The sequence below is a fragment of the Heterodontus francisci genome, chromosome 5 (genome assembly GCF_036365525.1).
Source record: "Heterodontus francisci isolate sHetFra1 chromosome 5, sHetFra1.hap1, whole genome shotgun sequence".
Lineage (NCBI taxonomy): Eukaryota > Metazoa > Chordata > Chondrichthyes > Heterodontiformes > Heterodontidae > Heterodontus > Heterodontus francisci.
Genome location: NC_090375.1, coordinates 70,540,499 through 70,556,652, shown reverse-complemented (window position 1 = coordinate 70,556,652; position 16,154 = coordinate 70,540,499). Strand labels below are relative to the sequence as shown.

Sequence of the window (16,154 nt, the reverse complement as noted above, 5' to 3'; positions counted from 1 at the left end):
GCAGAAAACCTACAAATGCACAATAAACCAGGAAAGCTGTATAAAGCAGGGAAATCAATACCCATTGGTCCATCTGCATCTTGGTTGGTTATAGCTCATATAAATAGCAGACATCTCTTGTAGAAATGAGGTACAGCTTCTGACGTGCAAAGCTATCACCATCACTTTATTGTGATATGTATTGTGCTTGAAGAAGTGCCCAGTTCCAAAGCACTGTGGGAAACTGTCATTTTAGAATAAAGTTAATTACATGGCAAAATAAGAGGTCTAAGCAAGCTCCTTTAAATAGTATGCTAAATAGGTACTGGATTCTTTTCAATGTTTTTGTAATGATGGACAGTTCAATGGTGTCTTGTGGTTCACAGGGAAGACAGAACATTAATCGGTACTGCAAATAGTATTAGAACTGCATAGAAGCTGAAAATTAGAAGTGTGGTTGAGGCATTTTTATATTCAAATGAGCACTAGTCAATTGTAACAGAACAATGTTCACTAATTATTATGCAGTTATTCGATCAGTTGACTAATCACAAAACCTCTGTTCACAGGTATTTAAATACTTGAACATCGCTGACTAATTCTGTAAGGGAAGCTATCCGTTTTAGACATAGCCTTGTGCACACACTCTTAAAATGCGATCATGATGCCAGTCTATAACTGAGTGAATACTTGAATTAATTGCCACCATATCAGTTTCTGTCAGATTAAATGCAGATGTATGGTAAAACTATTAACACAGGAAGAACCAATTATAGTAACCCTTTAAATACTTGCTCCACATCATAACCACTCAAAGGACGGAAATGCTGAAATCCATTTTTTTTTTCTGAACAAATGTCTGCTGCACTAAGACCAGAGTAGGATTCAATCCTCTTCCTCCCCACTTATACTCAGAGATCACGTTCAGTTCAGATCAATGTGATTCAAATTAAGTAAGAGATGTTTAAGCATATCTCTTCTCCTAGCCTGTTCTTTTGCTCTACAGTATAAAATTACCAGCTGGGAATGCACTACGAGACATTTTTCTCGGGATAGTGATCAGAGTTTTGGAACCAAACAACTTAAACTTGTAGGATCTCATTCATGTTGCTTCGCAGTGAGTTTTAAACTGGCTGAATAGATGCAAATTTTCACTTCACCTTGGATTGGTAATAAAGAACTCGGAAATCATAGAAAGGCTACAGCACAGAAGGAGGCCATTTGGCCCATCATGTCCATGTTAGCTCTCTAAGAGCTATTCAGCTTGTGCCACTCCTTCCACCTTTCCCTTTACCCCTGCACATCTTTTCTCTTCAGATAATTATCTTATTCCCTTTTGAAAGCCACGATTGAATCTGCCTCTACCACGCTCACAAACAGTGCATTCCAGATCCTAACCACTCGGTGTGTAAAAAAACCTTTTCCTCACGTCGCCTCTGGTTCTTTTGCCAATCACCTTAAATTAGTGTCCTCTGGTTCTCGACCCTTCTACCAAACTGGAACAGTTACTCTGTCCAGACCCCTCATGATTACACGTCTACCAAATCTCCTCTTAACCTTCTCTTCTCCAAGGAGAACAGCCCCAGCTTCGCCAATCTAACCATGCAACCATTCTCATAAATCTTTTCTGCAACCTCTCCAATGCCTTCACATCCTTCCTAAAGTGCGGTGCCCAGAATTGTACATAATACTCCAGATGAGGCCAAACCAGTGTTTTATAAAGGTTCACCATAACTTCATTGTTTTTGTACTCTATGCCTCTATTTATAAAGCCCAGAATCCTGCATGCCTTATTAACCGCTTTCTTGACTTGCTCTGCGACCTTCAACGATTTGTGTACATATACCCCCAGGTCCCACTGCTCTTGCATCCCCTTTAGAATTGTATCCTTTATTTTATATTGTCTTTCCTCGTTCTTCCTACCAAAACGTATCAGTTCACACTTCTCTGTACTCAATTTTGTTTGCCACATGTCTGTCCATTTCACCAGCCTATGTCCTCTTGAAGTCTATCACGATCCCCCTCACAGTTCACAATACTTCCACGTTTTGTGCCCTCACTAAATTTTGAAATTGTGCGCTGTACACCCAAATGTAGGTCATCAGTACAGAGCAGGAAAAGCAGGGGTTCTAATACTGACCCCTGGGGAACCCCACCAAATAACTTCCTCCAGTCCGAAAAACAACTGTTCAGCACTTCTCTCGGTTTTCATGTCACTTAGCCAACTTCATATCCATGCTGCCACTGTCCCATTTATTCCATGGGCTTCAACTCTGCTGACAAGCCTGTAATATGCCACTTTATCAAACGCCTTTTGGAAGCCCATGTATTTCCCTCATCAACCCTCTTTTTTACTTCATCAAAACAGCATTTGCCCCTTTAAAAATCCATGCTGGCTTTCCTTAATTAATCCACATTTGTCTAAGTGACTGTTAATTTCCCACCGAGGTTAAACTGACTGGCCTGTAGTTGCTAGGTTTATCCTTTTTTGAACAGGGGTATAACATTTGCAATTCTCCAGTCATCTGGCACCACCCTGTATCTAGAATTGGAAGATTATGGCCAGTGTCTCTGCAATTTCCACCCATACTTCCCTCAGTATCCTTGGATGCATTTGATCCAGTCCTGGTGACATTTCAATTTTAAGTACAGCCAGCCTTTCTAATACCTCCTCTTTTGCAACCTTTACCTCATCCAGTGTCTCAACTACCTCCTCTTTCACTACGGTTTTGGCAGCATTTCTTCCTTGGTAAAACCCAATGCAAAATACTCATTTAGTATCTTAGCCATGTCTTCTGCCTCTATGCGTAAATCCCCTTTTTGATCTCTAATTGGCCTTATGCCTCCTTTTACCACCGTTTTACTATTTATATGCCTATAGAAGACTTTTGAATTTCCTTTTATGTTGGTTGCCAGTCTCTTCTCAGGATCTCTCTTTGTTACTCCTATTTCTTTTTTCACTTCCCCTCTGAACTTTCTAATATTCATGACAGATACTGCTGTGAATCCACTGCAAAATGTATGGCAATGTAGATAGGACTTGAACAGGGGCTATTTTATCTAACTTTTGTAAGACTATGCAAAGGTGTTTACTTAAGCATGGATACTTAAACAAAAACTTCACACTGGAATAGAGCAACACTTCCACATTGGCAATGAATTTTCGATGCAAGAAAACATAATGCGGATGATTTTTAATTATTTTTCGCCTGGAAAATGAAAGATGATGTTGAAGGGTAGTGGAAACGCCAGCGACCCCACTGACACCCAAGGCACACTTCATGCGATTTTCAGATGGGCCTATAAATGGACAAGGCTGCTTGCATATGCAGATTAAGGGCCGACATCAATTGCAGGAACCGAATTGCAAATTCCGGACGAAAAAAACACACACTTCATTTGATTGTGCTTTGTATCTGAAGACGAGGGGCTGAATTTTATGCAGGCGGTGGGTGTCCTGACACCTGGCCAGAAGGAGGAGGCGAACCCCGCCTCAGCCATTTTGGGGAACCTTGGCTGCACTTTACAGCGCTCAGGCAGTTAACTGCCTGGCGCCGGGGTCCTCGTTCCTTTAAGGATGGGGCTTCTGCCTCCAACAGCTGTTGGCCAATCAGACAGCTGGCAACTCAGCATTTCTAGCAGAGCCACTGGAAGTGGTGGCCACAGCTGCTACTGCAGTAGGCCCAGGATCAGGAGCAGAGCTGGAGCTCCGACGTACAGCCAAGTGGGGCGGGCTTGCCGGGGCCAGTCAGGCAGGGTGTTTTGGTGCAGGGGTGGCCTTTGCTGCTAGGGGCCCTTTGTGAGCCACAGATTGCCCAAGCAGGATCAATCCCTCCTCACCCCATTCCAGCCTGCAGGGAGGCCGCCTGGTGTTACTGGGCAGCCTCCCCACGTGACCCCACCAGCCGCTGGTAGAATGCCAAATAAAGACAAATTGTGGTACTTTCTTAGCTATGAGATGCTTGGGGCTGTGACGTGCTAAGCGGGTGTCCATGCACTCACTCACTACTGGCCACTTGAGGGCCTTAATTGGTCTCTCGATGAGTTCCCCATCCCTGACAAAATTGAATCGTGTCGGGAAGGTGACAGGTACCCCATCCCACCCCTGCCACCTATCCTCGCTATTTTATGGTCCCCCTGCCTCGCTGTCCATCCCTAGATGGCTGATAAAATTGAGCCCTAGCTTTTACTGAGTTGCGTGCATGGACACCCACTTAGCCACTTCACAGCCCCGAGCCTCTCATAGCTAAGAAAGTACCACAATTTGTCTTTCTCTGATCCTCATATTGAACTCTATCTACTATAGTTTTACTCATTCACTTAATCTATCCATGTCCCCTCCTGTTCTTATAGTTAAGAATCAGTCAATGGCTAAAACCCACAAACAGAACTGAAATTCTCACTAGGAAACAACAGGTACCAGAAACTCCTTTTGAATGGTATGGTCAGTAACACAACTCATTAAAATGTATAAGTGTACTGCCATCATCCTCCTATTCACAGCGTTTCCACGCCCAAACCCACTGAATGGGGGGTTCTGCCAGTTGGATGCAGCAGTTTGCCTGTGCAAACAGCCAAGTTGAGCCCTGAACCCTGGATATATGAACACGATTTCTGATTCCCAGCCACCAGGTGACACCTTCCAGCATCCATCATGGCATACCTCAACAGTTTACACACCGGCTGTATGATATCGGATATTTGTCTTCAACATGGTGGAAGATTCTTATGATGTGCTAGCTACCTTAATATTTCAAATATTCAGGCTTACTCCACCAGGTCCTCATGCAAGGGGGTTTGGTAAAGACAAATGAGCAAACATGCATAGGACTGAATTTAGTGGAGTCGGCGGGGTCTCTACGTTGGGCTGAAAAGGTGAAAGGAACACTGCCTCGGCCCTTCGGACCCCCTACCCCAACGCAATTCAACAGCCCTCGGGCAATTAACTGCTCGCCACCAGGATCCCTGTGAGTTTAAGGATGAGGATCCTGCCCCCAAGAACTGCTGGCCAACGGGAGGGCTGGCAGCTCAGCAGTAACAGCAGCACCACCAGGAGTGGTGGCCACTGCTAGTGGTACATCAGGCCTGGGACCAGACCCAGCGCTTGCTGGAGCCCCAGACCCTACTTAAACGTGGTTGTGGGGGGTGGTGGTGTTAGCGATGGAGGGTTCTCCGTGGACCACAAATTGCTTACAAAGCAGGCCCCCCCCAAACCCCGCAGCTGGGCCACCTTGTTTTACTTCACATGGCGGAGGCTGCACCCTCCCACCCCTGGTGTAATCCCAGTGGCGGCAGGATGAGGACCTTAAATGGTTACTGATTGGCCACTTAAGGGCCTCAATTGGCCTCTGGGTGGGAAGGCCATCTTCAGCCTTTCGTGCCCCTAACATAATTGCTGGACGATGGGCCCTCTGCCCCCCTCCGCCATCTGTCACTGTTCTACGGGTCCAGGCCCCACCTCCCAGCCCGTCTCCTGGGGTCCATTAAATTCCACCCATAGAGCGCCATTTCCAACCTCAGGACATGCCAAAGCCCCCCCAACACCAATGATATATTCTTAATTGTGTTCACCAAATTAAATAAATGATCAGCTAATCTGTTTTTGCTGGTGTTGTTTGAGCATTGAATATTGACCAGAAAGTTGAGAGTACACCCAGCTCTTTCCTGACTAGTCCTATGGGATATTCTACATCCACTTGAACAGGAAGATGAAATTTTGGTTTAATATCTTAGCTGAAGGATGGCACTCTAGAAATGCAGCACTCACTCAGTATCATATTATGAGCTCAAGTCCTAGAGTGGATCTTGAGCACATAACATTCTGACTCACAAGAAAGAGCACCATCACAGTTAAAACTTTAGAGAGATGCCTATTCTGAGGCTAATACCCTTTCAAGGTGCTAATCTGTATAGGCAGGAGCTCTCACTTCCTGTAATCATTTCCCCTATTTTGACGCAGATCCACCTTAGAACCTGGTCCTGAATCTTGTACCTATGTGAAAGTAAGCCCTTTTACTGTATGTCTAAGAGATCTGAACTATAAAGAAGAGCTATTTTCTTTGTTATAAGCTTAACCTGCTTTGGGACTTCTCTGTCACTGAAAAGTGATGAGAAAGGCCAAAGCAACGGAAGAGCTTTACTTTGATGAAAGGCTTGATGGCATGACCATAACACAGTCAGGTGTTTGAACTCAGAACTTCCTTGCCAAACAATGCAGCAACTTTAAATCTAATACTCAACTTGACTCTGAAGATCATGGCACATATTGTATATGTTTCCATGAAACCAGTGAAGACATGGTATTGTATGTTTGCTTTAGCTCAGAGGTAGCAACCTCACTTCTAAATCAGAGAACCTGTATTCAAGTCTCATGGCAGGATTTGAATATACATTTGGACCATCTAGCAATGTTGGTTAAGGTGCAGTCATTTGGGTACGATATTAAATAAAGGCCCGTCCACCCTTCTGAGGTGAAAGAGAGAGTTTTCCCCACATATTGGTCATATTTAACCATTGACCAAAACACTAAAAATTATCTTTTTAGCTGTTTGTGGGGACCTGCTGTGCTATGTATCAGTTTAATGCTCTTTCCTGCAGTCTCAACCATGCCTGGGTATTCTTGCTGTAGTATAGCAACAGGAATAATATATAATGCATATTTTATAAATTTATAGATCTCCTCACACGTCTACTCAATATAGAGGAATGAACAGTAGATAATCTGAGTTGGTGTTGCATATTTATATGCCAAGGCATCATACTGCATTACAAATAATTTATTCACTGGCAGGTAAAAATTGTAACAAGGCCACTTTCATAGAAACTTAACACACAGGAAGAAGCCATTCAGCCCATCATGCCTACACTGGCTCTTTGAATGGGCAGTTGTGTTTAGTCCCACAACCTCACTTTTTCTCTGTAACCCTGTTATTCCTCATTCTCAAGTATCTGTCTAACACCCTTTTAAAATTATTTATGGAATCAGCTTCCACCACCTTTTCAGATAGTGTTCCAGATCCTGATAACTCTTGAGTGAAAACATTTCTCCTCAACTCCTCTCTAGATCTTTTCCCAATGTTTGAATCCATAACCTCTGGTTATTGACTCACTCGCCAGAGGGAATAGTTTTTCTCCACCTATGCTATCAAAACCTCTCATCATCTTGAAAATCTCTATTAGGTCAACCCTTAATTTTCTCTGTTCCAAGGAAAACAGTCATAACTTTTTCAACCTTTCCTCATAACAAGCCCCTCATTCCTGCTAATATCCTGGTAAACCTCTTCTGCACCCTTTCTAATGCCCTTACATCTTTCCTGAAGCATGGTGCCCAGAAGTCCAAAATACTCAGCTAAGGCTCAACTTGTGATTTATAAAGTTCCAGCATGATCTTTTTGGTTTTTATATTCTATTCCTGTGTTTATAAACCCAAGTAGTCCATATGCTTTTTAACCACCTTATCAATTTGCCCTCCCAGCTTTAAGAATTTGTGTATACGGACACCAAGGTCTCTCTTCTCATCTACATTTTTCTAAATTGTGCCATTTATAGTAGACTGTCTTCCCATATTCTTCTTTGGCCTCCTTATCTCGAGAGACAATGGGTAAGTGCCTGGAGGTGGTCAGTGGTGTGTGGAGCAGCGCCTGGAGTGGCTATAAAGGCCAATTCTAGAGTGACAGGCTCTTCCACAGGTGCTGCAGAAAAATTTGTTTGTCGGGGCTGTTACACAGTTGGCTCTCCCCTTGCGCTTCTGTCTTTTTTCCTGCCAACTGCTAAGTCTCTTCGACTCGCCACACTTTAGCCCCGCCTTTATGGCTGCCTGCCAGCTCTGGCGAACGCTGGCAACTGACTCCCACGACTTGTGATCAATGTCACAGGACTTCATGTCGCGTTTGCAGACGTTTTTAAAGCGGAGACATGGACGGCCGGTGGGTCTGATACCAGTGGCGAGCTCGCTGTACAATGTGTCTTTGGGGATCCTGCCATCTTCCATGCGGCTCACATGGCCAAGCCATCTCAAGCGCCGCTGACTCAGTAGTGTGTATAAGCTGGGGGTGTTGGCCGCCTCGAGGACTTCTGTGTTGGAGATACGGTCCTGCCACCTGATGCCAAGTATTCTCCGGATGGAATGAATTGAGACGTCGCTCTTGGCTGACATACGTTGTCCAGGCCTCGCTGCCATAGAGCAAGGAACTGAGGACACAGGCTTGATCCACTCGGACTTTTGTGTTCCATGTCAGTGCGCCATTTTCCCACACTCTCTTGGCCAGTCTGGACATAGCAGTGGAAGCCTTTCCCATGTGCTTGTTGATTTCTGCATCTAGAGACAGGTTACTGGTGATAGTTGAGCCTAGGTAGGTGAACTGTTGAACCACTTCCAGAGCGTGGTCGCCAATATTAGTAGTCCCAAAGTACACCATTTCACACTTCACTGCTTTGAACTCCATCTGCCATGCTTCTGCCTGTTTCACCATCCTGTCTACGTCATCCTAAAGCCTATAACAATCCTTATAACTATCTGCTGCTTTGCCAAGTTTTGTATCACCTGCAAACTTTATAATTCTGCTCCCTACACCCGAGCCTAGGTCGTTTATAAAAATTAAGAGTAAGAGCACTTTAGTTGTGCTTCATTATAAACTAAGTTTTCCAATATAACCAATGCTGAATCTCTGTTTACCACTACTCAGAATATAAATTGGTGTGGCGACATCAGAACTAATTCAAAGAAAAATCCAGATTTGTCCAGCAGGGCCATAGAGCCCATGTTTAACCCATGATCTCCGATGCATTAGATGATCTTAGCTGGAATGACAGAATAGATCCAACAATTAAAATTTGCATCTAAGGAGAATAAAATAAAATGAATTTGGTTCTGCTTCTTGCTTCTGATTGCAATTTTGTCTCCTCCTTGAAGTGTGCATGTGCGAAGATCAAAGGAGAGCAAGATGGGCTTTAGAAGTGGTGCCGCCCCCACCCCAACATTCCCACAGCTGAGATGTCCCTTGTCCAAACTCACACATGGATAATGGTTACTTGTGCAAGGCTGGGAGAGTGCATGAAATGCACAGAACTCCACTGCAGCAAAAAGTCAATGCCCCCAATTAACTGGGAGAGAAAATTTGCAAGAAAAAAAACTGATTAAATCCTAAGTGAATAATTCAGATAAATTTAATAAAATGCCTAATTTAAATAATTCTTCCCATGCATAACACAATCTCCAGGCATCTGGGCAGTGTCACATTTCCTGTCTTGTTCTTCAACAAGGTTAGATCATTCTTTAATTCCTTACAACACTGCAGCTGGTGGCAATCCCAATTTCAGCAGAAGTAGTGCATAGTAAACAGAAGGATTCTATTGCTTACAGACATGCCAAGACCCACCCAGGGGTCTCCAGAGGGACCAGTGCAGTAGCAATAATAAAATGGCCACACAGGTGATGAGCATTCAGCTTGCCTTCCCAGACTGTTCTAATGGCTACTAAGGTCTTCCAAGCAGACAGAAAATACCAATTGTTCATCCACAATCATGCTCATCAATTTTCAATGTAAATGGGGCAAATGTTTTCGCAACAGGAGTCCTGGTGTATTACAGAACTAATTCTACTTGAAGCAGTTCTGTAACAAACATATTAATCACTAAAAAGCAAGAGCAAGCATGTCTTGCATTAGATTTCTGAGTTGGCAGCTAAACTGTCTACAAAAATGTGCATTTTTGTTCACCATAATACCTGCTTATAACTGGCACCAATATATGGTTTCTTAAGTACTTTCAATACCCACAACTGCAATTTAGTGAATCTTCCAAAATGGCAACCGTTCAATAGGGAAAAATTTATGCACTAAACAGGAAATACTTGCTAAACTGATTGATGTGGTTTTAAACCATACAGAAACAAAGGTTCCAGGCACAATCCCAGGTCTGGGATTAAGGGAAAATAAGGAGATGGCAGATGAATTGAACAGGTATTTTGCATTGGTCTTCGCCATTGAGTATAGAAGTAACATCCCAGAAATAGCTGTAAATCAGGAAATGGAAGGGAGGGAGGGAGGAACTCAAGAAAATTACAATCACCAGGGGAGTAGTACTGAGCAAATTGTTGGAGCTGCAGGTTAACAAGCCCCCGGGTCCTGATGGACTTCACCCTCGGGTCTTAAAACAAGTGGTGAGTGAGATAGTTGATGCGTTGGTTTTAATTTTCCAAAATTCCCTAGATTCGGGGAAGGTTCCATTAGATTGGAAAATAGCCAATGTAACTCTTTCTGTTTGAAATAAATGCAACTTCACCTATTCAAACAGGTTTTTGATCTGTCCTGATGGATTTGCATTCAGTTGCATTTTAATTCTTTGATAGCTGCAATCCCTGAAAGTTTATAACCCTTCTATTTGATAGAGAATGGTCCTTGAGGAGCAGCCCTTTCCCATGTTTGTTTTTTTTTACTGTTAGTGCTCCCACTGAATCCTAGAAACGCACAGTTGCCAAGGCTGAAGAGAGAAAATCCAGCTGCATTTTTTGCTCTTTCATTGGAGACTCAATGCCAAGTTGCAAGATCCAAGCAATTATAGCTCTCCGATACTGTGTACCTGCAGTCAACAAAAGGTCTACATCTTGAATATATTTGTCTTTTCTTTTTCAGATGTTGATGGATTGTATTTACATCAAGAACTGTTTTAATTTCAGATTCCCAGATTATTTTCCTTCTTAAGTGGTAAAACTGGTTTTAAACTCTGTGCAGACACTAAACAGTATACAGTTAGGGAAGTGATCTCAACCAACTAAAATTTAGCTTACTGTAATGATTCAAAACATCTCTAACATTTGGTTTAACTTTATCTGATTCCACAATCATTTTGACATGTAAACATTGCATAAATTCTGAGCTGGAGTAATTGCTGCAAGATGCATAAAGCACCAATTTTCTTCACTCCTGCATTTAAGCTGCTGATATTTTAAGGTCTTCTCCTCGAGAATCATATGCTATGCATTAAATGCTAATGTAAAGGAGATAACCATTCTCCAGTCAGTACAAGAAGCCTTCATTAGCATTACAGAGTCACAACTCTAATTGTTAATTTTCACTAAGCACCTAATGACCCTGCACTGTCTATAACAGCTATTGGGCACCCCGCTGTTGCTGATGGTTGGCTTTTCAGCTTCTTAGCCTCAAAACACTTACTGACAGAGATTTTGGTAGTGGTTATCAACATTTTATTTTAAATAGAAGCATCTCAATTGAACTTGCCATTTTACACGACTGTTGCTATCGGCAACTTTAGACAGATAATTTCAAGTTTTATGCCACTAATCCACAACACTTCAGGTTGCTGGCGAGAAAACAGTAAACCAAAGCTACACATTTTTTTTTATTGAAAATCAAATTTAAACAGATGTACCTTAACATTAACTGTAGATTTAAATAAAGTTTAATTAAAACTTGTCCAATATTCTGGTAATATACATGCCATACATTTTTCATCTATTTTCAATGCAAAGAAAACAAGGAAAGGAGCTATATAGGCTCTCACCCTTCTGCAGTGGTGCCAGTCTTATTCAACAAACAGAATTGTTTAACATGGCACTGTAATAAATACAATAAATGGCTGAAAATAGTCCTGCTCACCTACAGAGACATGGTACTATTATTTACTGAAATAGTATTTTTTTTTAAACTGAGGCCAAAAATAATGATTACGTTCTTCAAAACTTTATTATTTTTACAATAAGTCTTTAGGAGTGAAACTGGTCATCATAGGTAGCACAAAACAGGCGTAATGTGAAATGGCAGCCTGGTTTATACCGCACTTCATTTTCTTTTTCAGTGAGGTCCAGTTGCGCGACTCGTGAGGACCAAATTCACCCCTTTTATTTCTGATTCATTGTTATTTCACACCGGATCATTCTTATCAAAAACATTTAGCCACTCTGGGTTTCCTTCCCTCCCTCCCCCTCTCATAAATTGAAGCTCTACCATGATGGTCTGGCTCAACTAGCAGTCTTGCTGTCTGGGTTTAAGCATGAAGAACAGCCAATATGACAAAGCACAGGACGACTGTACTTCATGGGATTACACCCCAGCATTAGCCAGTGCAGTCAGAAGAAGAATCAGGAAAAAAAAACGCAGGCCTGGATTCTGCATCTGTTGATTGGAAGCCTCCTTGCCCTATGCACAAGGCCTATACTAGAACAAGGACATGGAAAGTCCCAGTCTGTGATTCTAAACCCCTGGCCATGCCCCAGCTTATGTTGATTCCCTTGTTTGTGGTGGTCAGGGCCTCCATTCCAAAATGGAAGAACTGGCAGGAAGACAGGTCCTGTTCTAATTTTGAGCCCTTCTATCAAACTTTCACTGCGCTGATGACAGAAGTCTGTTGGAATGACAGCATTTTTGTTTTTTAGTTTAGTTTAGTTTAGAGATACAGCACTGAAACAGGCCCTTCGGCCCACCGAGACTGTGCCGACCATCAACCACCCATTTATACTAATCCTACACTAATTCCATATTCCTACCACATCCCCACCTATCCCTATATTTCCATACCACCTACACTAGGGGCAATTGCTAATGGCCAATTTACCTATCAACCTGCAAGTCTTTGGCATGTGGGAGGAAACCGGAGCACCCGGAGGAAACCCACGCAGACACAGGGAGAACTTGCAAACTCCACACAGGCAGTACCCAGAATTGAACCCGGGTCGCTGGAGCTGTGAGGCCTATGTTCCCTATGTACCCAGGAACAGTACTACAAGTTGATTTCTCAGACAAGAATTGGAAGTAACGGGAGATTCTACCTCACTGGAATCCTCCTGCTGGTTAATAATTGCGAGTGCATCTTCAGCAGCTTGCCTTTTCGCATCCGCTACAGTGCGCTCCATTTTGGCTCTCTCTGTAGCAATCATGTCATGGGCCTTCCTCTCTGCTTCTGACACAGCTTTCTGCAACTCAGACATTGCCTGGCGCTTCACTTCATTCACAGCCTCTTCTGTAAAACATAAAATGCCTAATAAGTTCACACATTCTGTCCAATACAGTTATGCCCAAAATAACAAGGAGTCACTCAATAAATATCTTTCATTAAAAATTAACTGGTGTAATTATCAAAAGGATAGCACACTCCTCCACAATTACTATTATCCATTATAATTTCCTCACTTACAAAAGCTAAGTGACAATGATGAATGTAATATTTAATAAGAACTAATTATTAGCTGGAATATTGCACAAATTAACACCCCATTAGAACTGATTATGCTATGTTTGATGGAAGTGTTTCAGTATCTGCTTAATAATTTTTCATGCCATTTTATTGACTTAAGAAAAAATGTATTATATGTGAAAATCATTTGATTAACATAAGTACATGCACCCCTGTTTTGCAGATATGAAAATACACAGGATGCAATAATCCTTGCAGTTATCAACCATGGCACAACCTATCAATCTAGGTTGCACCACACTGTTAGCTTTGTTAAGGTAGGTTTGGCATGTTGCTTTCGCATTATCTATTAAAATTCACACCTTTTTTACATAAAACATTCACCAGATGCAATACATATTCATACTTAATGTAACCCTGCATTTGGGTCTTTTTCAAACTCACAAAGTACATATTATATGGATATATTACTTTGGTATACACTCCAATTAAAAATGTAGGCTTTATGCACACTTGCATATGTTGTGCATATTGGTTCTGGACCCATTTTGCAATGTAATCTTCCGCATATGAAATATACCATTTTACAAATATAGATTAATTCTACACATACACACATACATAGTTGTTCATTTAAAAAAAAATCACCTTCCATCCTCTGTCAATTTTAATGTAAATATTCAAGGTGATTTGAAATTCTCACTCAATGGCAAAACAGAAAAACAATTTTGCTTACGATCAGAACTGTAGCTTGACTAATTGTCTATGCAAATCAGGCAATTTATATTAAAATTATGCATTTCCATTCGAGCCTCACTGGCACATGGGATCAGTAAAGAGATTTGGTGGGATGTCAGTAATGTGCTTGAATAATTCCTGCAAATTACAAATAAGCATTTAACTTTTCTTCAAAACACTGAAACTACAATTACATACATAGACAAGCCTCATGCTACAATGTTTTTAAAAAAAAACTCAGTGGACTGGATTTTACCAAGCTCACGAAGTAGGGCTCCGTGGTGGGGGGAGGGGCTGGAATATGGGTCCGGCAGCGGCCCACCACAGAGGCTGACGCTGAGAGGGCCCAGCCCAATCCTCCCAGCGGCCGCGAGGCTCTGTGGTGGCCCCCCCCTGCTGCTAGGCAACGGGAACTGAATTTTAATATTTAAGTGAATGACTTGAATAAACTTAAATAAACTTACCTGAAATCTTGCAGGCCCGCCTTGATCTTCAGTGCCTTCAATTCCCCATCTGGGGAAAGCTGGTGTGACACTGGTAGGCAGGGTGGAGCAGTTAAGATTTTCAGTGTGGGGGGTGGAATAATGGAGTCAAATAAACGTAATGGGTTTAGGGGATGGTGGGAAAAGGTGAACTTTAAACTTTGTGCAGTGGGGGGGAGGGAAGGTCAGATTTAAAAGGTAAGTGTTTTTGCAGGGGGAGGAAGGGCAAATACTGAAAGTAATTGTTATTGAGGGGTGGGAAAGGGGCATTATAAATTTATTTGATACATTTTGTGGGGGGGTATATCTTTAAACATTTAAATATACCAACAGGGATGGCTGCCCTTTAAAAATGGTGCCGGCGCCTGCGCACAGACAACTGACGCCATTGCCAGCGACTGACAGTCGCCCCCTGCACATGATTGAGGGGACCGGGCCGCCCCAGCTATTTACTCGAGCCGCCAAGCAGGAGATCGCGGCGGCTCTTTGGCATGCGGCTCTTTGGCATGCGGCTCTTTTTTGAGCTCGCCGCCGAGATCGGCAGTGGGCTCTTAAAATCCAGACCAGTATGTCAATCTAAATTAAGCATGTGCCACTCTCTGACCCTTTAAGATTTAACACCTCACCAAATAAAGAAAAAATCTAATGTCCAGTTTTTGCTTTAAATAAGGGCTCTTTAAAGCGTACACATTAACAGTCAGAATAAAAAAAGACTATTTACCTTCTGAGAAAAGGCAATATAAATAAAAAGGAATGTAGAACAGTTTGGTTATATTGGTACCTTGACATCATTGTATACAAAAATGTACAATGAGGAAGGACGTACTAGCACAAAATTAATACTAATACTTGCAGCCACGGAATGAATGCAGAATAAATATTCTTATAATGAAATTAAACAGGTTTACAGACTTTTTCTTTTTCTTTTAACAATTCCCTCTGCTTGTGCTTCCACTTACCCTGCTGTAGTAATTCCTACAAGCACTGGTAGCCCTCTTGTACCGAATCCAAAATGGAAATTCTTCACAAGTGTTAGTAAGCTGTTCAAAATAGTGATCAGCTAACCTAACAGAGACCGACAATTGAACCTGGGACATTCCTGATCTCTACTGGCTCAGTACCATGCCAGATGGTGACAATACTCAATGAGCCACCAGAGAAATGCAAACATAGACTACTGTGCAATAAATTAAAATATGCAGCTCATGACAATTATGTTTCTTTGTCTAAAAGAAGCAGCATTAAGACCCTTGTGCAGAAGAACATTGAAACAAAAGATAACTGGAAGTTACTCTAAGCCACAGAAGTTCATAGTGAGAAATGATGGACAGGCTGTGAGGAAGTTCCAGATAACCCCATTTGACAAAAATTAAATTGACCACTACAATGAAAGAGGTCAATTCACACAGTAAAACGAGTAACACTGCACCAATTCCATATCTGCACAGAATCAATGAACAGGTGTAGAATTCCATATTGAAATAGTTGACACAATTATGTTGCCAGTGTATATTTTCAAGTCCTGTTGTAGACTCTATTCCTGAACTTCCCTCGGGCCAACTGCACAGCACAGAACCCAGGTTGTTATGTACCAGAAGGTGTATAGCAGAGGGGTTCCAAAACTTCCTGTAATTTAAAGTGAAACCCCATACAGTGACAGACGAGCATTGGCTCATGACAGTAAAGAAACCTGCAGGACTTACAGTAATTTTTAGCTATGTGATTATCACTGGCAGCTATTGGACATTCTTTCTACTGTAATGTTCCAGCACAGGTGGGAGAAAGCAGCTACAACTAAGTGGTACT

The 16,154-nt window shown here is 42.2% G+C and overlaps 1 protein-coding gene across 10 annotated transcripts in view; it reads right to left on the bottom strand.

Annotated features, from left to right (window-relative positions):
- The window catches only part of runx1t1 (RUNX1 partner transcriptional co-repressor 1), an 84,860-nt gene that overhangs the window by 2,988 nt on the left and 65,718 nt on the right, over nucleotides 1–16,154 (bottom strand). For 9 of the 10 annotated variants that reach the window (XM_068031620.1, XM_068031616.1, XM_068031613.1 and 6 more), the window contains one exon: nucleotides 12,764–12,954. In XM_068031620.1, coding sequence (XP_067887721.1) covers nucleotides 12,764–12,954 — 191 coding nt within the window. Of the gene's footprint in view, nucleotides 1–12,763; nucleotides 12,955–13,870; nucleotides 14,005–16,154 lie in introns of those variants that run through there. The other variant, XM_068031621.1, reaches the window with a different exon arrangement.